The following is a 25,749-nucleotide window of genomic DNA, read 5'->3' on the forward strand; positions in this document are numbered from 1 at the left end:
GTGTTTCCGGGAGGCAGCGCTGCTGAGAGGAGATCAGTCGGTGCTGAGTGTGTGTCTGCTGAACCGGCCATGGACGACTTCAGCACCAGGACGTATGGAACCAGCGGCCTGGACAACAGACCTCTGTTCGGGGAGACCTCTGCTCGGGTAGGAACCTGCTAGGTGTGTGTGTGTGCGTGCGTGCGCGCTCAGGCTGTTTTGTACGAGTGAGACTGTGAAAACTAGCGATGATGTAATGTCCACTCACACACTCCGCTCGATCTTGTTGTGTTGTTTTGTATAAACTGATTCATTATTCATGTGTTTGTCACAGGATCGAATCATCAACCTGGTAGTGGGGGGATTTACCTCTGTGGTTGTTCTCGTAAGTACACGGTTTATATGTGATAAACATGATCTGTCTGCTATGAGTGAATTATTATTATTCATTGCTAATAAACGTCCTTATAGCTCCAGAACTTGCCTGATTTTAATAAAGTTTGTGTCTTTGTCGTCCAGGTGACTGTGATCGGTTCGTTTGTGTTCCCCTCGTTGCCTCCACGGCCGCTTAATGTCTTCTTTGCCGTGTGCATCCTGTTAGCCTGTGGCTCCACCATAGTGCTGGTAACAACACACACACACACACACACACACGTTATAGACGTTACAGACGTGCAGAGCAGACTCCACCAGTTTTCTAATCAGATTATTGTAGTAGTTATTTTAAATTCTGTTAATCAGAAACTCATAATGCTAATAATAATAATAATAATAATAATGTCATTCAGTAAATATACAGCTGCAGCGATTAACTGATGAGTCAAAGGAAATTATTAATTATTAATTATTATTCTAATCAGCTACCTTGATAATGGATTAACTGTTCAGAGCATTTTCAAGCTAAATTTCCAAATGTTTGCAGCTTCTTAAATATCAGGATTTTATGCTTTTGTTTGACTCAGGACACTGAAACAGGACAGGACTGTTTCACCTGAGTCCAGTTCTTTTTAAATAACACAGGGTCATTTCCACGTCTCTCTCCCTCAGATCTTCTGGTACCGGCAGGGCGATCTGGAGCCTAAATTCAGGAACCTGATCTATTACATGCTGATGTCCATCGTGCTGCTGTGTCTATGTGCCAACCTCTACTTCCATGACGTCAGGTAAAGACGAGGGTGAGGAGGATGAGGAAGAAGAAGGGAAGACATGGCCTTGACAGACGGAAACACATGTGGAAGGACTAAATGAAGGACGGAACATGTGACCAAAAAAACTTCACACACTAACTTGAATGAATTTCCTTGGACCCACAGAGGACCGACCAAAACCAGTGAGACTTGATGGTTCCAGTGGGATAAAAACTGTCATGTTGGTGCCGAATCATGCACACACACACACTCACACGTAGAAATCATGATGTACTGTAAGAGGCCATAAATCTGCCTGGAGACACTGCTGGAGGACGAACTTTGAGACAAACAGGTGTGTTTACATGCACGTAAGCATCAGTCTTCATCTTTATCTGCAGTCGTGTCCTTCAGTTTACAACGGGTTTGATCTGATGGGGATTTAATGAAGCAGCAGTTAAAGGAAAAATCCGCCCTCTCATCTCTCCTGCTCCCGTCTGTGAGTTCACTGCTTATAAATTTGGTCTTTTCATGTTTTTCTTTGCCCCCAAGCAGCTGATTAACTCTATTTATACCTTTAAACAGTAAGACACAAATCACGTTCTATTCTTAGCATCACTTCCGACCAAATTTGTGACGACAACTTCACAATCAAAGGCTGCTCCGATGACACGCCTCCTAAACCTCCATCTGGACAGAATTAACTTCGCAGGTGGAGGTGGGGATGAAATATTCTTCAGTATCACAGTAATCCAGTGATAGCTGCAGCCAGAAGCTGAACACAGCTAATATGGCAGCTAATTTACTGAACAGCAGAATGAGAACAGCAGCACCGACCTGTATCTGACATGACAACTGCACCTTTGATGCTTTTACAGGGTTTAACTTCTGGGAAGTAATTTTTTCCCAGAAAGCCTTTTTTGTCGGTGCGAGCAGGTTTTCATCCACTAAATCAGCAAAAACGTTTTTTCAACTTCCTCTATTTTCACACAGAAGAAAAAAAAAAAAAGCAGAAGCAGAAGATTTAAATCCAGTCCAAATGGACCTTTGGCCAAAGTCTGATGACGCAGCTGTGTGCGTTTTGTTTGTTCTTGTTTGCAGCCTGAACGCGTTGTTGTCTTCTGGAGGTTAATCTGGTCGAGCTGCTGGTGTTAACAGATTTTAACAGGGTGGATTTTTCCTCTTAACCAGGGTGAAAGTTATGAGCATGTAAACACACTGAAGGAAGCAGGAGGGCGGAGCCTCCTCTTCCCTTCAGTACTGTGGACTAGTACAAACTAGCTGACACGGCAATAGCACAAGCAGCATCAGGGTTCTGTGGCAAATATATGCAACAGTTTGTATGTTTTCTTTTTTCTGTCTGTTTTCTTCTTTTCTGCTTTTTCAGCTTATCTGATTATCTGATTATCATGGTTGGATTTAATTAATTTCCAAATCAAGTCTTGGATAAGAAGATTTTTTTTTAAATTAGATTTAAATACCGAATTACACTGACTGACTGCCAATTCTTGCACTAAGCGTGGCTGAATTACACTTTTGTCTAAGCCATACATGCACACAGACACACACTCAGGCCAGCTGTAGCACCACTTTCCACGTCGCTTTACACTGAAGCTGCACGCAGAAATCTGTAAAGGTTTCCGTATCATGCTGATGTGTCTGCCATGTAAAGTTTGCAATGTTAATTCTGCTTTTTACAAATCTGAGCTGAGCTTCTGGGCGTCCGTCGTACAAAGTAGCTTTAAGCTGCCGTTTTTACATCAGGATGAGTTAGAATCATGGAGCATGTGCTGTTGTAGGTCTGTTTTAGCTCGACACATTCACGATGTTAAAACACTGAGGTCACACACGGAGGTTTTTCAAACACACCGAAGCACCAGAATGACTGTGATTCTTAAACTGAGCACTATGGTAAAGTCATTCAGACCCTGTAGATTCACCCGCTCTGCTCGAACCGAGAGACTGGCCAAAGAAAAGTAGAGCTATCAAAGTTTAGATCTTAGAGAAAAGGGCTGCTGTTATTTTATATTCAGTCCATAATGACCAGGTCATGTTTGTTGATGGTAAGAAGAATATAAAATATCAGCAGGCTTTTCCTTCCTTCAGGCTTTCTCTCCTCTTTAATGTAAAACTTCATGCAAGTTGTAGCTTTAACCTGTAAACAGCACTGACAGCTTTGTTTACAGGTGATACGCAGTGAAGCGCAGTGGTAAACTGAGTGAACATATAACTGACGACACGGTAACAAGGAGCTGAGTGCAAAGAAACCTCCATGAGAAGAGCCAACCTCGCCACGACTGTAGGACTGTCAGAGCCAGGTGTTTCTTTTTTATTTAATATTTTATGGAATAAATAACTGTGTGCCCTGACTGGCTCGTTCACTTTTTCACCTGGGCGTCACTTTGGAAACTGAAATCGGACCTTTCAACAGCTAATTGGAAAAATAATAAATAATGCAATCTGTATCATTAGTTGCAGCCCTGATGTTAATCACAGTGTAATGTAATGAACATTTGCAGTTGTTAGTTCCCAGATATTCCTGTTTGTTGGTGCAGATTAGAACATGTGTTTTCACGTCCTCTGTCCTCCACAAACAGCTCCTCACACCGAAGAAACCCACAGATCCAGTTTAAAATACAAGGACGTCGCTCCGGACATGATTTATTAATCATTCAGTTTGCCACTAAGAATTTCCGCTTCATGTTCACGCAGTTATATGTACACATTAACACGGGGGGGTTTAAAGGCTCTGTTCACAGTTTGGCCTGATGAAGGTGCCCAGATTTCCCTCCGTCACAGCCTTTAGAGTCTCTTTGGCACTGCAGAAGCTGTGAGGACGTCTGCTGAAGGCCGGGGGCTCGCGCGGCGCTGCGTTCACATTTCATCCAGGGGATCAGTGCGAAGCTTCAAACGCACGAAGCTTCAGACGAGATTCACAGATTCTGTTTCATTTACAGCCGCGCAAGTCCAGCTCAGTCGGAGCCTTCCTGGTTCTCCAAGATGGGATCTGAGGACAGAGACACAGAACGAGCGTCAATCAAAACATGTCCACAGCACTGAGTGAACCGGGACCAATGAAACTCAGTATAACGCCCAGTAAAGCTGAGGGGAGCTGCAGGATCAGCTGATGATTCTCTGTAGGTTCATCACCACCAGACTCCTCACACACTGTGTGTGTGTGTGTGTGTGTGTGTGTTACCTGTCAGTGTGCTGCTGATGTTGGGAGGAGACACAATCAGCACAGCGCTGCCAGATGTTATCCCAGAATGCACCACTGGACCCTCAACAGAGGGGGAACTCAGCTCCTGATACACACAGAACGGATTTGGAATCAAAACTTGGATCAATGTCTGAAGGAAAAAAACCAGGGTCCGTGTTTATACCTTGTCAGTGAAGCCGTCTGTCATTGGCTCCTGCGTTTCCGTGACAACGCTCTCTGAACCCTCCAGGAGGCTTGTGGCATCCAGGTGGTCGTCCTGGCTCCGGCCCTCTGTCTCCACGACCAGCTGTGATTGGCTGAGAGGGTCAGAGGAGGCGGGGTCAGAGGTGACTGTCTGGATGATGACGCCGTCGCCGGAGCAGAGGCTGTCAGTCTGAGGAGGGAAAACACGCCAACAGGTTTTTTCTTTAGCTGGGAGCTGAACGTTCTTTAAAACTTTTCTCCTGCTGCAGCAAATAAAGTCCGAGACTGACCGACAGACTGTGAAGGATGATGTGTTCGTGTGATGAAGGAGAGGAGCCCGTCGTCAGGGTAACCGTGCTGTTATTGGCCAAACTGAGTGGAAGGCCCTGACTGGAGGAGAGGCTGAGCGGCAGGCCCTGACTGGACGTTGTCTGGAGGTAGTAGGTGCCCGGGGTGCCGGTGGGCTGCAGGTGAAAGGACTGAAAGAAAAGATGAGGAAAAAACCGAGCAGTGAACGAGGAGTCAGAAACCCGGAGAAACGCAGGAGGGAAACCGGCAGAATAATCAGCACGTACAGGCAGGATCTCAAAGGTCTGCAGGGCTCCTGTGTTCAGAGTGATGGTTTCCGTGTCGCCGGCTGCTGCTGAAGAATCTGAGGCTTAAAGAGAAACACGCAGACTCACGCTCAGGAATCAGTGTCTTACAGCACAACGCTCAGAGCCAGATGCGACCAGCATCTGCGGCGTGGCTGCTGTTAAAGTCTTAATGATGCCATTTTACCATTAAATCAACATGTTACTGTGAGTCTCACCCAGGTGTGTGATCTGCAGCGGGATCTGAACGGGAATCTGCAGCGCCGCTACAGAGCTAGGGGCGGGGCTGCCGCTGCTCTCCTCCAATCGGGTGAGTCGAATCTGGAGCGATGAGGATGAGGGGCTCCCCGGTCCGGATCCTATCTGTGAGGACGCCATCAGCTCCTGGAGGCCCTTCAGGAGGACTGCACACGTATGTACACGTACACACACACACACGATTGAGTGTCAACACGTTTCTGTTTCGGTCATAAATAATATTAACACCTTTCAAACAAAGAGCATAGTTTTCAGGGAGACAATCACATGTATTAAAAAAGTGTGTGTGTACCACTGAAAGGGATCTCCTTGTGATTGGCTACTTGTCTCTTGATGCTCCACCACTTGGATCGCAGCCACTGAGGCGATCGGACGCTGCTCCACCCGCCTGCAAGGTCCTCCCACTTGATTTCATTCTCATCCTCCACCTCCAGCTCCGATATCCTGAAACCCATCGTTTAACATGACAGATTCATGTAGTTTTATACAGCAGATTTATGTCAGTACACACACACACACACCTCCTCTGTACCTGCGTATGAGGTTCAGGTCGTCCTCCTTCGTCCACTCCGTTCCTCCACTGTGTTTCCAGTTCAGATAGTTCAGCCATTTTGACCGACACTGTTTCTCTGAGCGCGTGCGAACCTGATCGGCGACCGAGGCCCAGGAGACGCCTCCTGTGACCGCCGACCCCGGTGACACGCCCGCCATCTCGTATACGACCTCAGCAAGACGTCGCTCCTCCTCCTCGCTCCATTTACCTGTTTGAAAAAAGACCAAACTGTGATTCACTTACTGATCTCTGAACTGGATGAAAGAAGATTTTGTTAAAACACCATTTGCAAACACACACACTCATTTGTACCTGTGTTGCACGTGTCCTTCATTAGTCGGCATCGGTCTTTAACAGAAGACGCACTGCGACCCAGAGCGGCTCCGATGGTCGCCCAGTCGTTCCCGTGTTTCTCCCTCAACCTGAAGACACGAATCAGATTTTAAAGATTTTCTCAAAAAAACGTATATTTACTTTTCTAATGTTAAAAGACTCACAGAGGTTTTACTCACGATTTTAGCTTCTCTATCTCTTCAGGAGTATACCTTAGGGACAGCAAAAATAAATCTATAGTTAAAACACAGAAAAAGCTTAAGTTTCATTGCGTTTTGCGTCATTTCCCTTCGTGGACTCACTTGCCGACGTGGTTCCGGTTGTCGTACATTCGTAGAACTCGTCTGTAGACGGCGAACAGCGGCCTGTTTAAACCTAAGGCCACAGAGCGGTAAAAATCCTTCCTCTCCTCTTTGGACATCTCAAATATGATCTCTGCTGGATCTTGGATGCCTCGGTCCTGAAACAGACACGCGGGACAGTCGCATAAAATCTGCACCACAAGTGCAATAAAGACAGAAATAAGGACAGACACAGCGACAAGAAGTGATGTACCTTCACATATCGATCGATGTTGCTCATCAGTATGTCAATCTCCTCTTTGGACCACATGCCCTGCTTCCACTTATGACCTAAAGACAGTTCATAAGATATTTCATTCATTTGTTTACTGTTTTGTGGTCAAGTTTATTCTGCATGTTTATTTTCTGCACCTTTGTTAGCCAGAGTGTCTTTGTCTTCTTTTGTAGTGAACCAGGCCTGACTGACAGGTGACACCTCTGTCTTCTGATTGGGTGAGAGAGAGTCCTCATCCTCCTGCAGAATCTAAACACAAAGGCACAAAGAAATTTGTCGGAGCACAATCACGAAAGAAAAATCAGGGCGATAAGCACAGAAACTACAAGTAGTTCTCAAACTGTAATCACACGCAGAAACAGAGGAGAAAACATTTTATCTGCACCTGAATCTGAGCGACGCCCTCCTCAGAGAGGTCCCCGTCAGCGGTGGCCGTCATCGTCACCTCGAAGCCTTCATCATTCTCTGACACTGCGGAGAAGAAAGAGAGAAAGAAACAGATGTGTTACAGCTACAGGGACAAATATCGGCCCGAAGGTCAGAGTTTAGATGTTATCAGTGATGCAAAATGTGTGTGTCTCACTCGGTAAGCTGACGACAGAGAACTGACGTGAGTCCGAGTCGTCCTGTTCTTCTGTAGACAGACAAAGTTTCTTCTGAAGGGGCTCCGAGTCTTCATCTGTACATACACAGTTAATATATAATCTTTACTATCACATGGCCTTACATTACACTTCCATTTACTGTGTGTGTGTGTGTGTGTGTGTGTGTGAACCCACCGTTGGTGGGACAGTGCAGTATGATGCTTCCATCACTGTCCTGAGTGAGTGTGACGGACTTGACTGTCTCTAACGCTGCAGCCTCGCCCTCTGCTGCTGAACTCATCCTGCACCTGCTGATAAATCAAACACGTTCACGGCTGTTTCACGTTCACGGGTCTGTGTTCTCACTGCAGGATTCATGGCAACAGCAGGTCAGTAAGAGAAATACATTTATTCATTTAAGACACATGAACCAGAAAATATTTGGTATTTTGACTTGAATAAGACTGAAACCAGTCACTGACTATCAAAATAGTTATAGTAGTTGTGGCCATAAATATTATAAAATGTTTGTATATGAACATTACATGTGCTGAGAGAAGGGATTCAGTCATCTGCGTGTACTGAGTATAGGCAGCAATGTCATGACATCTATGAAGATTATTTTCCAAAATATACAAAATACAGAAAATTATGCACGATAGATTGTAATAACTGACACAACTGGCCCAACAGGATGCCCAAACCTTTTCACAGTTAGGTTTTTATTTGTTTGTTTGTTTATTGTTAAGAAAATAGTAACAGTGCATTTTCATTTGAAGAAAGGGTCATTTTCATGTCAAGGGTTGTATTTCCTTCTTTTCACTTAAAAAAAAAACAGCAAAATATGTAATTTGCCAAAACTTTTGCAAACAACTGTATATAGCTTTTATTGAGTTGACATAATTTGTCAAAACGTGTTGTGCTTACTGGACAGTGTGCGTGCCAAATTGTAGGCTGGATCACTTGGCAAAGGTTTTACTTCAAGTTGAAATCAGTAGTGTGTATATTGTTCGGAAATCAGCAAGACTGTGTAAAATTGCTCTGTTTTCAAATGGAGTTCTGCACAACGTCCCATGCATCGCTATCTCGAACTGGCAAAAACACTAGGATTCAGCGGATGCGGGATTTATTATTTGTTGGTTCAAGGTACCAATGCACAAATACACGAATTTGAATACACAAATGCAGGACTGTAGATATGTTAAATGGTATTTCCAGGAGATAAACAAATAGCGCCACACACTAAGCCCTGACACAATGCTAACCATTAGCATCCAGCAAGCTACCCCGCTAAATGAAAGACGAAAATTCTCAGGCGCCATGTTAGTCGACAAGGTGAAGCTTATGGCGTCTGTGTGGTTTTTGACGCTGTTCTGGGGCTTTATTCTCCGTTTTTGCGGCGTTTTTCTCCCGTTTGCGCTTTCTCCGCTTCCACTACCAAACAGAAACTGAATTTTACTTTTGATTCAGATACTTACTTCCTGTTTTTAGTCCGGGGACTTGTGAGTTACCAGGATGAAGATAAGTGCCAGGATGGAGGCTCGGCGTCCGAGGGCCCGCCGTGGGGTTGCCAGATCAGGCAATAATCCGTGAACTGCAGCTCTTTGTATTTTGTGTATATGCAACAGCAGCAAATTTAAAGTTAGTTGTTTTCTTTATCTTGTGCAGTTGTGTTTTATTTTTTACATTAAGAACTAAAATTTGCATCAGTGTTTTTTTTCATTCATCAATCATTTCAGCTGCCAATACAACCACAGCTAATACAATAATTGATCAATTGATCAATCAGTACTTTGATTGATAGCTATTCATCGCTGAATTGTGGAATATTTTGCCACATGAAAACATTACAGTGGCGGCAGCGAGTGAACCTTAAACTGTCTTGAATTCTCGGATCCAAAACCTTTTCTTTGCATGTTATAATCAAACCTGGCAACCATTCTGTCAGCCCTAAAAATCGGTCCGGGCAACAACCTGACTTGTTTATTTATTTCTTTATTTTTTGATTGACTTAAATGTTGTGAAGTAGACATTGAAAATCGACGCTGACTCTAAATAAATGTAAAAGTTTTTAATATATTTCGTGAAACTACATTTTATAGAAAAACAATGTGTGATTTGTAGAGACACAGTGGTTCCGCCGTTTCTCCGGTCGGACCATTATTGGCGATGAACGGAGCGTTCAAACTGCAAAATCCCAAACCACTCAGTTTAACAGGTTCGGCTGTAATTTAGCCAAGATATGGGGGAACAGCCAGTGAGAGTGTAAGTTTCATTTTATAAATTCTTTACCTGTGGCTTTATTTCCGTTTCATAACGTTAAATGTCGTGTAAATGCTGCGGTTTGAACCCGTGACGGTTTTTATTTTGTACTATCTAAACCATGCTGTGCCAGGGTGTACGTTAACACACGAGCAGAATGCGTTTTGTGGCTGTGAGTTGAGTTACTGTATATTTCTTGCTTGTGTCCCATGATACGTTGTCGACATGAAGACATCGGTTAAAGAATAAAAGTGTGTTTGTGTTTGCAGCTTGGCGTGTGGGGATGTTGAAGGCAGGCTGAACGCTCTGTTCAATCGAGTCCAGACCATCCAGAAGAAGGCCGGGCAGTTTGATGTGAGTCCGTGTGAGACTTCAGCTTTAAAGTCCCGTATGATCCTGAAATATCTTTGTATGGGTATTTACACACATCCTGGTGAACAGGCCTGAAGTCGCTGATATATTATTGAATATTTTATCAATAGGTTGTGAATACTGATGTATTGTGCCTGAGTATCATTTACCGGAGCTACTTTAATTATTACAAGATAAATCTGAGGAGTCGTGAGATGATTTATGTGGAAAGAAAAGAAGAAAAACCAACAGTATTCTAAATTCTCTAAAATTTGTGTTGATGTCTGCTGCTATTTTCCCGCAGCTGCTGTTGTGTGTCGGAGAGTTTTTTGGAACAACAGCAGAGGCCGAGGCAGAGTGGCAGCAGTACAAAACTGGAGCCAAGAAAGGTACAAACACCTGGATAAACCAGCTCCTTTTTAAACCAAGAAGAAAAATGGGCTGACTCTTTTTTGTTTCTTTCTTTAATTAGAGTCTTTAAACTTTTCATCTGTTGTGCCTCCTCAGTTCCCATCCACACCTACATCCTGGGAGCAGCGAGCCAGGAGACAGTGAAGAACTTCCCCAGCACCGATGGCTGTGAGCTGGCTGAAAACATCACGTATCTGGGTAAGACTGTGCCGCAAACGTAAGGCACATTCCAACCCATTTCTTAAAAACCTGCATTCTGTATTCATACTGTGAACCCATCAGTCAGACCACGGTGTGTGGATGAAGATTCCTCACTTTGTTTTCTGCTGCAAAAGTATCAAAGCAAATTGGCTGTAACAGCAACAGTATGATAAAAATCCAGGTGTTCAGGTACGACTGGGTGGAAAGAAACATGAACTGGGCCGTAGCCAGAGCTTTGGTTTGTACATTAAAGTTTCTGTGATTGAACATAATCGAGCTCTGTGTGTTTTAGGTCGGCGAGGTGTGTTCACGGGCGCGTCGGGACTACAGATAGCCTACGTCAGCGGTCGGGAGGCCCAGCAGGAACCGGCCCCGGCTCACTGCTTCACCGCCAAAGATCTGTCGGCTCTCGTGACTCCGCTGACCAGCAGCTCCAAGTTCAGAGGGGTCGACATCCTGCTGACGTCACAGTGGCCCCGAGGAGTGTGGCACTACGCAAACAACCCGGTAACCAAAATATAAAGATATCAGAGTTGTTGACAGTTGAATGGATGAGGTTTCACATGTGTGTGAATAGTATGAAAGTCAGTCAGATTTTTTTGTCAAGGCCAAGATCAAACTTTATGGCTCTGCGGTTGTTTTCATGTGTCTCTGTTGCAGGAAGTGAACACTAAGTCCTGCGGAAGCAGCTCCATCGCCAACCTCGCAGAAAAACTGAAACCACGATACCACTTTGCTGCACTAGAGGGCGCTCACTACGAGAGACTCCCATACAGGTAGATTGTACGGGACAGAACTTGCCTGAGAACTATCACATTTTTAAGTGTTCTTCATCCAGTGATAACTGTCTGTGAACTGATAATGGCTGATTTGGCTTCTGATGTTTTTCTGTTTCCATTCTCAGAAATCATGTTGTTCTCCAGGAGAATGCTCAGCACGTCAGCCGCTTCATCGCCCTGGCAACCGTCAACAACCCCACCAAGAAGAAGGTGTGTGTGAACCTTAGTTTTTAATTATGAACTGATCATGTTAAATTAAAACCAGCTGTGTAGATATTAGATTCTCGTGCAGCAGGGTGAAGGTGACAGGTTAGGCTGTTTGTGTCTGCAGTATCTGTACGCCTTCAACATTATCCCCATGAAGACCATGGATCCATCAGAGCTGGTGAAGCAGCCACAGGACGTGACAGAAAACCCCTACAGACGCTCCACGAAAGACAAGACAGACGCACCAAAGACAGGCTTCAGTGCCACAGAGGAGGAGGTACAGTGTGTGTGTCTGAGTGTGTGTGTGTGTGTGGACTTGTATTAATCAGCCACATGATGGAGATGTGACCTCCCACAATGGATCCTTTATAGGTGCTAAATATGGATCCTGCAGACATCTTTGTTTAAAATCTAGTTGGCTGTCTTCATCTGTTTTCTGCATTTCATTCATTTTTAATTTAAAACTCAGCCTTGTCTCTGTCCTGCCCGTCGTCTCTGCAGCAGCCGCCCGGTCAGTTCTTCTTCGACCTGAGCAGGAAGCAGGGGGGGGCTCCTCGGGGCAGGAAAAGACATCCAGATGGAGAGGGTCGAGGACGAGACCAGCAGTGTGACGGAGACAGGCATCATCAGGGACAACCCAAACAGCCCCGCAGGCACCGTGAGTCCAACCAGTCTGGAAAAAGCATCTGTTTAGATTAATTGTCGAAATGGTTTATGGTGGATTAAAACCTGTTTTCAGTCATTTGCATCAAAAATCATCTTCGTCATCACTCAGTTAAAGACAGGTCATGTTAGTACTGAAGTAAATGTATGAATGTGTGTACGAGCACTTTATAATTTCAGGCCGAATGAGTCGCGTCGTAATGTCTCCTTTTTTATTCTGCGTAGCTCAGCCCACTGGTCCCTGCTGGTTCTGTCTGGCCAGTCCTCAGGTGGAGAAACACCTGGTCATCAGCATCGGAACGCATGTGAGTTTATACCCTAAGAACTTATCAACACACGTCCAGTTATTAACTAATAATTAAAATGCCTTTGATTTGTATTTTTATAACAACATTCAGTTCGTAGTGAATAATCAGCTGCAGCTGCAGCTCCCCTCGTCTTTACGGAGCTTTACACCTGTGGATGATGATGTTTGCAGTGTTACCTGGCTCTGGCTAAAGGTGGACTGACTCCTCACCACGTGCTGATCCTTCCCATCGGTCACTACCAGTCTGTGGTGGACATGAGCTCTGAGGTGGTGGAGGAGATGGAGAAGTACAAGTCGGCCCTGAGGAGTTTCTACAAGAGCAAAGGAGAACGCTGTGTGCTGTTCGAGAGGAATTACAGAAGCCAGCACCTGCAGCTACAGGTGGAGACGCACAAACACACACAACCTTTTTATGGTCAGGTTGTTGTTTTACAGGAGGAAACCAAAATGAGCACGTGTTGAAGTTTCTGGTCCTGGTCCGGATCCTGATCCTGGTTTTGTGTCGCCATTGTTCAGGTCGTCCCGGTGCCACTGGACCGCTGCACCACTGAGGACATCAAAGAGGCGTTCACGGTCCAGGCTCAGGAGCAGCAGATGGAGCTGATGGAGATTCCTCAACACACCGACCTCAAACAGGTACATGTGTGAATGCACAGCACATACACCTGAGTTAAACAGCTACACACACACACACGTACTGTCAACAACACACTGATTTAAACCTCAGGTTTTTTTCTTCATATTCCTCTCACTTGATTTCTGAACAGGATGTTCAAAGCAGATGTATTAACTGTGTGTGTGCTCAGATTGCTCCTCCAGGGACACCGTACTTCTACGTGGAGTTGGACACGGGGGAGAAACTTTTCTACCGCATCCAGAAACATTTTCCCCTGCAGTTTGGAAGGTGAGCAGCAGCTACATCACACTAAGGCCCTCAGCTTTATAATCACGTGCTTGTGTGGTGCTCAGGTGTCCACATACTTCTGGCCTTGTGGTGTTGTCGTGTTTTTAATGTGCGTCCTTATGAACACAGGGAGGTTCTGGCCAGCGAGGCGGTGCTGAACATCCCGACTCGAGCCGACTGGAGGGAGTGTAAACAGAGCAGGGAGGAGGAGGAGGAGACCTGCAGACAGCTGAGAGACGACTTCCAGCCGTACGACTTCGCCTGGGATGACTAACACACACACACACACACACACACCACAGCCAGCATCATTGTTTTGTTTCTACTGTTGTCTTTTTACAAAATTTCCTCCTTTAAACATTTTGAGAAAATACACGTATTCACACACAGTTATCCTCAGACTGACCCCATCCTCACGTCTGTGTGGCGAATGTGTAGCTTCAGTTAGCAGCTGCTTAGCTTAGCTCAGCATAAAGACTGGAAACATGGGGAAACAGCTAGCCTGGCTCTGTCTGCAGGTTTCAGAATCCACTCACCAGCATCTCTAAGACTCGTAGGTGGATTGTTTTCTTTGGACAGAGCCAGGTCAGCGGTTTCCAGTCTTTATGCTAAGCTAAGCAGCTACTAACTCCAGTAACATATTTACTGCACAGGCATGAACATGGTCTTGACCTTCTTATCTAACTCTCAGCAGCAAAGCAAAAAAAAAGAAATTTGCTAAAATACGTTATAAATAAATTTGGTTTAGTTGTTTTATACCAGTGTTTTCTTTTTGATAATATTTGACAGTTGTTGGTGCAGGGATGGAGAAAACTCAGAGATTTGCAGTGAAACATTAGTTTTATAAGATCATGAGAGCCTCAGTTAAAAGTTTCTTACATTTTTTCAGATGCTAATAATGACAAACGTTTATTTCTCAGTCTTTTGTTTGTCAGAGTTGAAATTTACAAAACAAATAGTTTTGCAGGGAGATGAACCCGAAACCTCAGAGCTCGGTGAGTAGTTTGTTTTTCTTTTTGTTTCTCATGCTCCACGTTCGGGTTTGTGTAGGTGCTCGATAAACTCCTTCACAATAAAAGTTAAAATCTACAGAGACTGAGGCTGGAAAACGTTTTTTAGAAATGCAGCTCTGTAAAAACCTGCTGAACAGCAGCTCAGCAGCCTTTTCTATCATTTCTGTTGTTTTTTTTTCTAACTTCACATCTCTGGGGAAAAATGTTTTTAAATCTATTTCTTGTATTTTGTAAATGAACTACAATTAAACACTTATTTTATTTTATCTTTCTGGTTTTGTGTTGGTCACTGTACCACATAGTTGAAAGACTTCTCTGTGCAAAACTATTTGACATTTTGATAATGAAGATTCTGATTGTTTGCAGCTCTAACGTGATGACGACAGACGCTGTTGGCAGTGTTTTGTTTGTTGTCTTTTAACAAAGACCCACTTCAACACAAATCAGCATTTATTAGTTTATTTATTTGGCATCTTAACGACATATCTGAACTGCATTCATCAAAATATGTGCATAAAACTCCACAGTTCTGCTTTTATAAAAATCAAAGCTTCTGACATGTAACTTCAAAATAAAACAGGAGTCACACAGTAAAATTCAGTTAGCTGCAAAAAGCCTGTTAGATCACAGCTCACCACAGGCAAACGCCAAACTCACTTCACATGAACTGAACTGAAGTGGACTTTATCTGAAAGGAAAAACAGGAGTGATGGTCAGGGTCCTCCAGGGGGCAGCAGAGTCATAAACATGTTTTCTTCTGTGGATGATCAGCCTGTTCTGATTTGATGAAAAGTGAGATTCAAATTTATTTTCCTCCGCATCAGACAAAAACACCCATTTGTTCAGTTTACTTTGGGTACGAATATAATTTTCCTACAGACGGAGTGAAGAAACTCAGGCTCCATACTCTCACAGGTCCACGAGACCATCCTGTATGGATCCAAGCAGGAAACTAAGACATGACTGTTGTTATTATTAAACTGATGTAAACTCTAAAGCCGCAGGTGTAATAGAGACACAAGTTAAAGATGGAGGGGCGTTGTGTGGGGGTGCGGTGGTTTAGACGAAGTCCCTGGACCTCTTAATGGCACAGCAGAGCATCATGCTGAAGATCATTCCAAAGATCTGTGGAGAGACACAGGAGGCAGGAGCCTGGAGTTAAACCAGGCACGAAAAGACGATGGAGGCAGAAGTGGAACAGTAAAGATGAACTCACCATGATGACTCCGATGCCGATGCCGACCCCACCGATGATGTGCAGCCTGTTGTTGAACATCTCGTCGATGGCACTTGGACAACTCTGATAGGAGAGCAGAGGAAGGACAGACGTGATTTTCTACTGCGTAGGCGTACTACATGGTCTGAGTATGAGAACTAATCAGCTAAGCAGCTATTAATCAGTTCTAAAAATCGTTAAGTTGTGAATGGGATATCTGAGGAATATCTGAGGGTGTTGGGCTGTTGCTTCGACTGAACAAGCTGTTTGAAAATGTCACAACTGTTTTAATGATTAATGACAAATGTTTACAGATGCTAATACTGCAATATAATGGCATTAAGAGACCGTTAATATTCTGTTTTCATGTGTCTTCATGTTGTTACCGTGGTGATGAAGACCTCCAGTCCCTCCTTCTTGGGGCAGGTATCTCTGGCAGCATCGATCACAGTTCCTGTCGGACCACAGCAGTTCAGCTGGGAACAGCAAAACAATACTGAGGTCAGATAAATCATGAATTCAATTATTCCTTTAAGCTTAACTGTACGGACAGATTCACATTCAGTGTGCAGTTATGATCTGTAAAGGTGTGTGTTCTCACTCCAAAGTGGATGAGGCGGAGGGTCTCCTTCAGCGCTTCCTGTCTGGTGTCCTTGTAGTTGTTGTAAGTCTGTTTATAAAACTCTGTAACATCTTCCACCACCTGAAAACACAAAGAAAAAATGTATGCAAACTGTTCACAGATCGACTGCTAACATCTTGTGGTTGTATGTGTGTGTGTGTGTTGTGTGTGTTGTGTGTGTTGTGTGTGTTGTGTACCCTGTCCTTGTTCGAGAGGCCCCAGATCCCAGCAGCCACTTCCACAGCGAAGATGAGGAGCAGGAAGAGGAAGAACTGAACAAGACAACACGAGTCAGTTTAAACTTTCATCTTTGCGTTTTCTTTTTCTTTTCGAAAACTTATACAAACAAGTATTTTGTGTTTTACATTTGAAATCACTTTAGTTCACTTTGAAAGATACAGCTCTGTTTTCACTCGGAGACTTTTCCTGTTGATCAGCTGCTGTTTGTTTTATTCCATCTAATCAAAAAATATGAACAGAAAAAAATGACTCACCAATCCCAGCATGCACGGTGACTCTTTGATGGCTCCGCAGCATCCCAGGAAGCCCACGACCATCATCAGAGCCCCCGCCGCGATCAGGATGTACACGCCTACAACAGGAGATCACCACAAAACATTCAAACTCCGTTTTAAAATCTTTGATCCACAACGACCTATTGATGCTAAAACACGGGTGAGTGTATCTGTACTATCAAACAAACTCTCACACCTGAGAATCTGGAACCAGCAAATGTTTGTAGTTGGTTTTGTTTCTGCAGCTGATCACTGCAGCATTAAAACTAGAACTTCCTACAGCAGACATTATGAAGTGTAACGTCCTTCAGGCTGGTGTTGGACTGTTCTTCCTCACACTGCCTCACCTGGCTGAGCCGCCTGTCGGCACTTTTCCTTTGCTAGTTTCATCCACTTTCAGCTCACTGCTCCCAAACATATTAACATCTTCATATGACAAATTTTTAATCACATTAAATTTTTTACTGGTATGATCATGACAGATATTTGGTTCCCATAACAACTCAGCCACAGGAGAGAGGCAGCTCGGAAAATGTGATTTGCCTACAGGTTATTCTCGTCTGCTTCACACAAAGTAAATCTACATCAGATATTTGCATATTGTGCCATAGTTAACTTAGCAAAAGCACAAAGCAGCACAACAGAGTACTGCTGCTACTCCACTCGTAGCAAATAACACCTGCCAGGGCAGAACGTATTTGGTTTTTAACATCAACTCTTAGTTAGAAAAACAATTTAGAGGCATCAATAATGATCCAGCTGTTTTATTGTCCCTTCATGTGGCTTTATGAGGATGAATCATTATTAAAAAGGGATAAAAATTAGAATGTAAGATAACAATAACCACAGCACTGATGTCACGAGTACATTAGTCACACCACACACATGAAAATGTTCCTCCTCCAGAGCTTCTTTTCTCCAAAGCTGTCATTAAGATGTTTGTCATTTCAGACCAGTCCTTTGTCGCCTGACTGCCCACTTCACTTCTCAGTTTGATGGAAGCCAAACACAAAGAGAGAAGGGAGGGAGCTGGTCTGTCTTTCTGTGACAGTTCCTCAGAGAATACAAAAGTCGAGAAACAACGACGTCCCTGTCCACTGGAGAAGAATGAAAGCTATGTGTGGAGGGCTCTGCCAGGCTGGAGGAGCTAACTTTGGCCTCAGCTGCCCTCTGTACGCCCTGCTGCCTGCTTCTGCCCCTGATAATGAAGCAGCATCCATCAGGTCACATTTAACACATACATGAAACAACAGTGGTCTTATTCAGTCAAATGTGAAAGTTCAACTGTGCCGCACATATCACAGCACTAATATTGTTCTTGATGGATCAAAGAGGGCTGAAAAAGTCGGGCAATTAAACCAACAGTGTGTTAGTCTTAGATCAGCTGCAGTCCTTTATACATGAACATTAGTGTGAGTCCTTCTTCCACTTAACGAAACCACACCATTTACCCACAAAACATCAAAACACCACCATGAGGCATACGTGCTCCCGACATGCACTTAACAACAGACAGCTTACTGAAGCTTTAACGATGATCGAGGGGAAGCAGCACTTCCCGTTTTATGGCCTTTAAAAGACAAACCATGTTTATTCTAAACCTGTACTACACACGTGGTATTGATGATGATTGATTGACATTTCCCAGTGTGCTGTAGAGCTGAAACCATTTGTCAATTAATCAATGAGCCAACTAACAGAAAATAAAATAGGAGACTATTAACCACCTGATGCTTGGAGTCGTACCTCCACTCTGATAACAGATACACCATCAGGCTCCCCCTGCAGTTTGAAGTTGTTTGACTAAGTTTAAGTCAGCCTGCCATAGTTTGACCACAGAGCTTCATGACTCTGGATATTTTCTCAAACACATTACGACAGTGCTGAGGTGCTGACTTATTCACTATGACTCCCCTGGGTGTGGCAGTAAAGGCTGTACTCTAATGTCAAAGACCTTACCAGTGAAGAAGACCGTGGGTGAGTCCTGTCCCTCAAACAGTCCTGATGTCCTGGAGTCAAAACGCAGCCAAAGTCCCACAGCCAGAACTCCAGTACCTGCCAACTACATCAGAAGCATATCAATAACCTTTACTGCCACAGGAGGACATGTCCTGTTAAATCAGAGAATCCTGTGCTATCGTGACTAATGATCAGACTTCTTTTGCTTCTTTGTTGAATGTTTGGGAAAAATAATAATTTCTCTCTTCTGATTGTCACGGTTTTTTCTTCCTTATTTTTATGGACCATTTAGGAACCAGCGGCGACGTACGTTGGCTTCTTTATGCTATGCTGGTGGAGTCGTAAAGCAAGGCACTGGACATTTTACATTTTTGAGGTATTTCTGTCTGTGGACCAGTTAACAGACACTGCGATCACTGGGAGCTGCTCCTGTGGCTAAAACAGGTAAGTTACAGTGAGAAAACACAAGAGTGAGCTGCAGCAAAGTAGGACAAAGAGCGCAGAGTTGAGGAATGTGAATATGAATTAACACTTGCAGCTAAAACACCCACACATTCTCTGAAATACCCAACCCACCCAGAACAACCTGATCAACAAGCAGCTCTTCCACTTCACACCTCAGCATCTTTGATGTGTGATGGAAGAATTTACGTTTTAGATGTACCCTCATTATTCTGCCTCATGTTTTCTATGTGTGTCGTTTACCAGCGTCACAGCGGATTGATTGGTGGATTTGTATGCAGGACGTATGGAGCCTTGAAAATAAAGCTGAAGTTATTCATGGCAAACTAACTATGAGAGCAAACACGGCTCGCCATCTTGTGTATGTGCATCTTCAGCTGTCTTCACCACAGTGATAACGCACTAGAATGACTCATTATCTTTCCTCAGCAACCACAAAACACAGTTTACTTCAACTCTTCGTTGCCACCCAAATACCTCCCATCACATCTGCGTTGTTGAGCAACAGAAACAACGGGAGATATGAGTGTTACACAAAGTATTCGCACTAACTGGCAACACGTCCTCAGGATCCTTCAGCTGAGCACTGACGCTCTCAGGAATCCAGACGGGAATGAAAGAATATTTGTGCCTGTAAAATGCATCACTGCGTAGGTACTTAGTGTGATGAACTCTCCCTCTGTCTGTTTTAAAAGCAGAGAGACCAGGAAAGACTGGAACAGCAGACCTGCTCACGACACCAGAAATCCTGAGTTGAGCCCAAAGATGGATGGATAAACCTGCAATCACCTGCAACTGAGGTTTGCTTTATGAATTCATACCAAACTCCAGCCCCACGACAGCCGACAGGCCTTTATGATTCATTTTGTAAACGTCACATCATCGCAGCTAAAACACTCGACTATGATGAAAAATCCAAACACAAAACCTCAGGCAGTTTTAGTCATGACCAACACACAGCTCATCACCACGCCTAACATGTCAGCACATAACCTCGAGCCTCGATCTGTGGCTGAACCGACCGATCTGTCAGTGTAACAGTAAAGCTACACCCACCTCCTCTATCAAAACCTCCACCTGCCGCCTCAAGCTTAAACTGTGCCTGAACTCATGATCGTGTTTGAGTTGCTGTGATCTTCATGACAAATGCGTTGGGTTCATTTACTCTACGCTCATCTGACAACTTAACCAATTAATGTGGTTAATCGAGTCTAAAAAAGTGGGTTAAAGTTTCCGTTACAACTGACAAACCGGTGTTACACACACAGGTGATTCTGAAGTAAAACTAATCTAGTTAAGTTCATTATATCATTTTGTTTTTTGTTTTATTATCATCTACTGTCCAAATTCACAGAGAAAAAAAAAAAACAGGACACTCGAGTGCTCAGAGCGATGATTGGTGTTAATGTACAGTAAACACACTCAGGAGAGTTGGTGTTTGTGCAGAGGCAGCAGTGAAGCATCTGAAGGAGAAAACAGCACTTTCCCTTGAGGTTCACATTAGCTCTCATTAATAACAGAGGCACTCTGCAGCACCATTAGCCACTCGAAGACAGCCATCATTTCTGAGAGGTTCTGTGGCTTTTCACCCTGTGTCACACACAAGGCTTGTTGTGTTGCAACATTACTGAATCGAAGACAACTCAACATTTCAACACAAACCTGTGAGAGTTTGTCACAGAGGAGGAAACGTGTCCCCTATGACAGGAAGCAGTGCTGATTGTGGGAAATGCAGCGATCTGCTTACAGTGATGAGCTCTAACAAACAGTTCAGTCATTACACTGTGGAATAAACAAACCAATATAATCTGCTGTTTATGTTTCTGGAGGTGGAGACCCCTGCAACCACGCTGCTGTCTCATTTGTGTCTCTGTAGCTGTCTGTGCCATCGTTACACAGAAACTACAGACTCTCACTGACAAAACAGTCATTAGGCACAGACCAGCAGTAAACAGGTGCTAACAGTAATAACACAGCAGGCAGTGCAGACACTCAGAGCAAATCTCTGTGTGAAAAACTCTGTCAGCAGTGCTACGACAAATATTTAAATCCTTTACTGAAGTTAAAGAAATAACAGAGCAACAATCCTGTGACAAGTAAAAGTACACAAGCATTACCAGCAGTATTTCCTTTCTGCTTATGTTCTTCTTCTCTTATTTCAGTTATCGATTAATCATCTGATCGTGCGTGTCTACAGGTTATTATCTTATAATATTAGATCAAAGCTAGTCATTTTCCCAGGAATTCAGGAGCTCTCCTGCTGGATTAGCTGCAGGACAAGTTACAACGTGATCGTTCCCACTGGTGAAACTACGTAAATCCCAGCAGAAGTTCACACAGCTCCAACCTGATCATGTATAATCAGCCACATGACTGAGAACACCTGTGTAGGTGAGCTGGGCTCAGCCTTTGACTGAGGAGATGTTCAAACACAGACGAACAACTGGAATGTGAAAAAACAGCAAAGCGGCTCCAGTTAATCCAGTGTGATGGGATTGTTTAAGCATGGGGAGGAGGGGGGGGGGCTGTTACTGTATCACCAACCTAAAACTATATTCTTAAACTTGAGAGTAAGAGGCTTTTACTCCTGGCACTGAAATTGACCCTGATCTGTTAAAACTGATTCAACATTCAAAGACTTACATTTTGCCAAGGAGTGTTTTGTGACTCCAGGCTAAAAATAGGCTCATCACCCTTTTAATGCCACGCCAGGCATTGTTCTACCAGTTTGTATCCGCTTTTTCCACTGACTGACAATTTCCTGATGACATTGTGGTTGCTCGCCCCTGAGCATCACAGGTGAAATTCCTTGGCTGATTCTGTTTTTATCTCAAAGGATTATTAATAATCAGCTCAAAGGACGCCAAACGTTACTTGGTCGTTCAGCAGGATATTTGTAAACGAAAATGAGGAAAAGTAAAGCCGATAAACTTTTAGGGGTAGTTTTGATCTTACATGTGGTTGGTTTGAATTAATTTTACAGGATTGTTTTTTCCACCAGTCATAAACAGTTTATCAGCTCTAACAAACAGCCAGACGAGAGCTGAAGGGCTTAAAGATCATTTTCACATCACTGAAACCAACCAGACCACTGTAAACACCAGTTCTACAGTCTCATGTATCAACCACAGCTCACAGTGTGACACTACATACCCAGAAGAGAAAGTTGAAGGCAAACACCAGATACTTGATGCACTGCAGTCCCCCCATGGCTCTCACTTTAAAATTCACAGGAAGAAAAATGTGTCTTGCTGAACTGTCCTCTGACACCGTGAGAAGAAAAAAAATAGACGTAGAATGCTTTTGTTGCTAACCACACCCTTGCATGGCTCACCTGGGTACACTTAGGAAATGAGAGGAAGGAAGGGGGTGTAGAAAAGAGCTGAAGGGGTGGGCGGTGGAGGCGGGGTGAGTTAACATGCTGTGGTTGTCTGTTCCAGTGGATTTCAAACACAGGACCCAGAGTCCTGCTGATTTACCCCTTTAGACACCAGGTGACACCAATTAACGGGCAGGTAAATGAGTAGTAGTTAAAAGACATGCAGCCTGTCTATATAGTAAAATGACTATTTTGGCACATTTTTGGTAAATAAAGCCCTAAACTAAAACATTTAATCAGTTTAATCTCACAGGTGTATTCACACACACACACACACACACACACACACACACACACACACACACCTCCTGGGACTGGGATTCAGTGTTTGCTGAGGTAACTCGAGCTGCTGTCCATTCCCAGTAGACCCAGTGAAACCAACAACACCAGCTTTGTCTCCAAGCTGCTGGAGCCTCCCTTATCTCTGACTCCCTTTCTCTGCTTCCTCCCGCCCTCTCCTCTCTCTCTGTTAGAAAATGCCTTCAGTGACGAACTGGTTTTAATTTTGAGAAGAACACTGCTGTCCACACTGCTACCTGTTAGATCTCTGCCCATGTGTTGACTCTGAAAAACGATTTAAAAACCCGAGATGAAGAGAAATGTGAGAGGAAAAGACAAAACAGGAGCTTGAGACTGAAGAGGGGTTCAGGGGTTTTAAAGAAAAAGATAAAAAGAGCTAAAAAATAATGAAAATAATAGTGTAACCACAAAGACAAAGAATTGCTTGCACAACTTTTCTGATGAATTGGACAGAAAACAGCGCCCCCTATCGAATTATTTTTGTACTACTGCAAACATGAAAAAGGTTCAGAAACATTCAGCCATGAGTCCAGAGAACTGTACATAAACAAATGTTTTTAATAAATACAATTAATTTAACCATAAACAGCCCAAGCTGCTTCATAAATATACATTCTTTTTTTGTGATAAACATAAGTCCTGACACTGCAGATGTGATTTTTTTTTCAATCACTGAGCAAATATTAGAATCAGCTGCACATTTCCCCTTTTTTTTTTTTTAGCCACACTGACTTAATGTGGCTCATTATGAAAATGTGGCACAGAGGTTGAAACTAGGCCGTAAATAGTTTCAGCTTTTAAAAATATTCTGTAGGTTTTGTGACGTTGGTTAATGATACGAGACGTTTAAATGTTTCGCTGTGTGAAAGACCGTAATCTTTAAGGCTTCTATAAAACAGCTTAACGTCTTATCTAAGGGCCAAGTTAAGGGAAACTTAACTTTCGCTGCTGAGAGACCGATTCTCCTGTTGTAACATTGGACCTGGTCCCTTAACAAAAAAAAAACCCGATTCGGAGACCGTTAGGTCCGCACAGGCTCCAAACTCCGTGCAGGAATTTTTGAATTTAACATTTCTTTGGGTCACTCGCCAAAGTATATTTAACAACAAATATTTCTCAATGATGCACTAAATAAAAGTAGGGTTATCTTCAATTCAGCTTACAATAAATTGTTTAAAATGCACGTTTGGTTGTCCCAATGAAAATCATAATGCAAGATCACACTTAAAAGTTTAAATTGTGTTGAAGCAGGTGAGTAAATGATTGTTTTTAACGTGTGCTTAACTGTCTGAAGTTAGCTAAACGTGCTACTAACTATCTTCTCAGATGTTATTAATTAAAGGAAATAAATTACGAAAATTTTGAAAACAGCTTAACCAAATTCTAACGGAACTCAGTAACATTGTCTCAGGATTTTATGAAACACCGTGAGACAAACGATAACATATAACCTACACACACACACACGTATGGTTGTGCCATTAAAAATAAACATTTTTAAATTTTGACACTTACCCAGAAGATAAAATTAAAGACGAAGAGGGCGTATTTGACGCACAACTCCCAGCTGGTTAGAGCCGTCATCCCTGCCACGTCTTTTAACGTGTTAGTAGTTGATAAACTGTGAATGAAATATCTTTATATCTCTCCGTTTGCCTAATGTTTGTCAGTCTCTGACCGTTGGCTCAGGGGGGGAGCTGCGGCCGTCCCCTTCGGTTCCGTTCGGCTCCGCTCGCTCAGTCCCGTCAGGGTTCGGATGGCGTAGCAGCTGCTGGGAGGAAACAGAGACGCTCGAGCGCTCGACACCCACAGAAAAAGAGACAGAAATAGAGAGATTTCTGTCTCTTTTTCTTTCTCTTTTGTTTCTTTTTCTTTTGTTTGATCCCTTTGTTCTTTTTCCAGCAAAGCACACATCACCTGATTAAGATAAATGTACAAATTATGGGCAATTGATGTGAAAGAAAGACAAGCAGAACACAGCTGGATCAAAGACCTCCAGGGGCCCCTAAAACCACTGATAATAATATATAGCAATAATAATCTTTACTTGTATTGCACCTTTCATTACAAATGCATGTTAGTTTAGACTGAACATTGTATCAGTAGAAAGTTTTAGACATGATTTGTATAGAGTTTCACTGGTTTGTTGATATAAGAATGGTCCCATTTTTAGATTTTGAACTTTAAACCTCATTATCAGCCTTCAGAATGCCAAAAGGGTCCACACCAACTGTGTGTGTGTGTGTTGGGGGGGGGGGGGGGGGGTGAGGCTATAATCTCTCTGACTGATGGGAAATGTGACTGTTTTCTTCTTCTTCTGCAGAACAAAGACAACAGTGTGAGCAGTCAGCCCACAACTGTTGTTTGCAGCTGCACACAAACACACAATGATGATGATGAAGGAGTACAGTGCGACCAAGCTGAACAGAAATCACAACCGTGTGAGTAATATAACCAGTTTGTACCTGTACACACTGGTTTTGACTGATATTTGTTCAAGTTTGTTTTATTTATTTGTGAAATTGGTTAATGTTTGTAAAATCTCAGTAATTTACATAGAAATATTTCTAACATTGAGTTCCTGCTCATGTAAGTGTATAAAAATGAGAATGGATCAATGTTCAGTAATAAATATGGTTCTTTCTCTTATTTTTCATCCTTGTGATGCAAGTCCATGAATGAATTACTGAATGGGCCAACCAGGCCCAGGGGCCCAGGGGCCAGATGTACTGGGGGCCCCTGTCTCATAATCCATCCATGATCTAGTCTTACTTCTGTCTCAGAGGCATTTC

At 43.4% G+C, this 25,749-nt stretch overlaps 4 protein-coding genes across 6 annotated transcripts; 2 read left to right on the forward strand and 2 right to left on the reverse strand.

Moving 5' to 3' along the window:
- Positions 1 to 2: 2 nt before the first annotated feature.
- On the forward strand, positions 3 to 3,475 carry tmem243b (transmembrane protein 243, mitochondrial b). Its single transcript, XM_041029895.1, has 4 exons — positions 3 to 147; positions 314 to 364; positions 499 to 603; positions 1,027 to 3,475. Exons 1-4 carry the CDS (start codon positions 70 to 72, stop codon positions 1,144 to 1,146), a joined length of 354 nt encoding a protein of 117 aa, XP_040885829.1. The 5' UTR covers positions 3 to 69; the 3' UTR covers positions 1,147 to 3,475.
- Positions 3,476 to 3,593: 118 nt separating this feature from the next.
- On the reverse strand, positions 3,594 to 8,959 carry dmtf1 (cyclin D binding myb-like transcription factor 1). Of its 2 annotated transcripts, none has more exons than XM_041029893.1 (17): positions 8,885 to 8,959; positions 7,602 to 7,717; positions 7,406 to 7,501; positions 7,208 to 7,293; positions 6,960 to 7,071; positions 6,802 to 6,878; positions 6,549 to 6,706; positions 6,426 to 6,458; positions 6,226 to 6,335; positions 5,893 to 6,121; positions 5,653 to 5,804; positions 5,321 to 5,506; positions 5,085 to 5,167; positions 4,800 to 4,988; positions 4,490 to 4,699; positions 4,306 to 4,411; positions 3,594 to 4,113 (listed from the first exon to the last, which is right to left on the reverse strand). In XM_041029893.1, exons 2-17 carry the CDS (start codon positions 7,705 to 7,707, stop codon positions 4,079 to 4,081), a joined length of 1,968 nt encoding a protein of 655 aa, XP_040885827.1. In that variant the 5' UTR covers positions 7,708 to 7,717; positions 8,885 to 8,959; the 3' UTR covers positions 3,594 to 4,078. The 2 variants fall into 2 exon arrangements, with proteins under 2 accessions (XP_040885827.1, XP_040885828.1); XM_041029894.1 differs by lacking the exon at positions 8,885 to 8,959 and adding an exon at positions 8,672 to 8,871.
- Positions 8,960 to 9,571: 612 nt separating this feature from the next.
- cwf19l1 (CWF19 like cell cycle control factor 1) lies at positions 9,572 to 14,771 on the forward strand. Its single transcript, XM_041030064.1, has 14 exons — positions 9,572 to 9,671; positions 9,938 to 10,022; positions 10,324 to 10,408; positions 10,527 to 10,628; positions 10,924 to 11,138; positions 11,292 to 11,407; positions 11,536 to 11,620; positions 11,742 to 11,894; positions 12,119 to 12,275; positions 12,506 to 12,585; positions 12,759 to 12,968; positions 13,104 to 13,223; positions 13,394 to 13,491; positions 13,621 to 14,771. Exons 1-14 carry the CDS (start codon positions 9,649 to 9,651, stop codon positions 13,763 to 13,765), a joined length of 1,674 nt encoding a protein of 557 aa, XP_040885998.1. The 5' UTR covers positions 9,572 to 9,648; the 3' UTR covers positions 13,766 to 14,771.
- Positions 14,772 to 14,947: 176 nt separating this feature from the next.
- On the reverse strand, positions 14,948 to 24,644 carry LOC121176095 (CD9 antigen-like). 2 transcript variants are annotated; one of them, XM_041030065.1, is made up of 8 exons: positions 24,473 to 24,644; positions 18,817 to 18,919; positions 16,837 to 16,934; positions 16,540 to 16,614; positions 16,322 to 16,423; positions 16,107 to 16,196; positions 15,721 to 15,804; positions 14,948 to 15,629 (listed from the first exon to the last, which is right to left on the reverse strand). In XM_041030065.1, exons 1-8 carry the CDS (start codon positions 24,539 to 24,541, stop codon positions 15,564 to 15,566), a joined length of 687 nt encoding a protein of 228 aa, XP_040885999.1. In that variant the 5' UTR covers positions 24,542 to 24,644; the 3' UTR covers positions 14,948 to 15,563. The 2 variants fall into 2 exon arrangements, with proteins under 2 accessions (XP_040885999.1, XP_040886000.1); XM_041030066.1 differs by lacking the exon at positions 24,473 to 24,644 and adding an exon at positions 22,432 to 22,613.
- Between the last annotated feature and the right edge of the window lie 1,105 nt (positions 24,645 to 25,749).

Source organism: Toxotes jaculatrix, chromosome 22 (genome assembly GCF_017976425.1).
Source record: "Toxotes jaculatrix isolate fToxJac2 chromosome 22, fToxJac2.pri, whole genome shotgun sequence".
NCBI classification, from domain to species: Eukaryota; Metazoa; Chordata; class Actinopteri; family Toxotidae; genus Toxotes; species Toxotes jaculatrix.

Coding starts and splice junctions, on each gene's coding strand:
- cwf19l1 (XM_041030064.1), top strand. CDS start 9,649: ATGGGGGAACAGCCAGTGAGAGT. Junction 11,408..11,535: donor TACGAGAGACTCCCATACAG/GTAGATTGTACG, acceptor TTCCATTCTCAG/AAATCATGTTGTTCTCCAGG. Junction 12,276..12,505: donor CAAACAGCCCCGCAGGCACC/GTGAGTCCAACC, acceptor TATTCTGCGTAG/CTCAGCCCACTGGTCCCTGC.
- tmem243b (XM_041029895.1), top strand. CDS start 70: ATGGACGACTTCAGCACCAGGACGTATGGAACCAGCGGCCTGGACAAC. Junction 148..313: donor TCGGGGAGACCTCTGCTCGG/GTAGGAACCTGC, acceptor TGTTTGTCACAG/GATCGAATCATCAACCTGGT. Junction 365..498: donor TTACCTCTGTGGTTGTTCTC/GTAAGTACACGG, acceptor TTTGTCGTCCAG/GTGACTGTGATCGGTTCGTT.
- LOC121176095 (XM_041030065.1), bottom strand. CDS start 24,541: ATGACGGCTCTAACCAGCTGGGAGTTGTGCGTCAAATACGCCCTCTTC. Junction 16,615..16,836: donor CACCGTGCATGCTGGGATTG/GTGAGTCATTTT, acceptor TGTCTTGTTCAG/TTCTTCCTCTTCCTGCTCCT. Junction 15,805..16,106: donor TGGAGGTCTTCATCACCACG/GTAACAACATGA, acceptor CTCTCCTATCAG/AGTTGTCCAAGTGCCATCGA.
- dmtf1 (XM_041029893.1), bottom strand. CDS start 7,707: ATGAGTTCAGCAGCAGAGGGCGAGGCTGCAGCGTTAGAGACAGTCAAG. Junction 6,459..6,548: donor AACCGGAACCACGTCGGCAA/GTGAGTCCACGA, acceptor GCTGTCCCTAAG/GTATACTCCTGAAGAGATAG. Junction 5,507..5,652: donor CAAGGAGATCCCTTTCAGTG/GTACACACACAC, acceptor ATACGTGTGCAG/TCCTCCTGAAGGGCCTCCAG.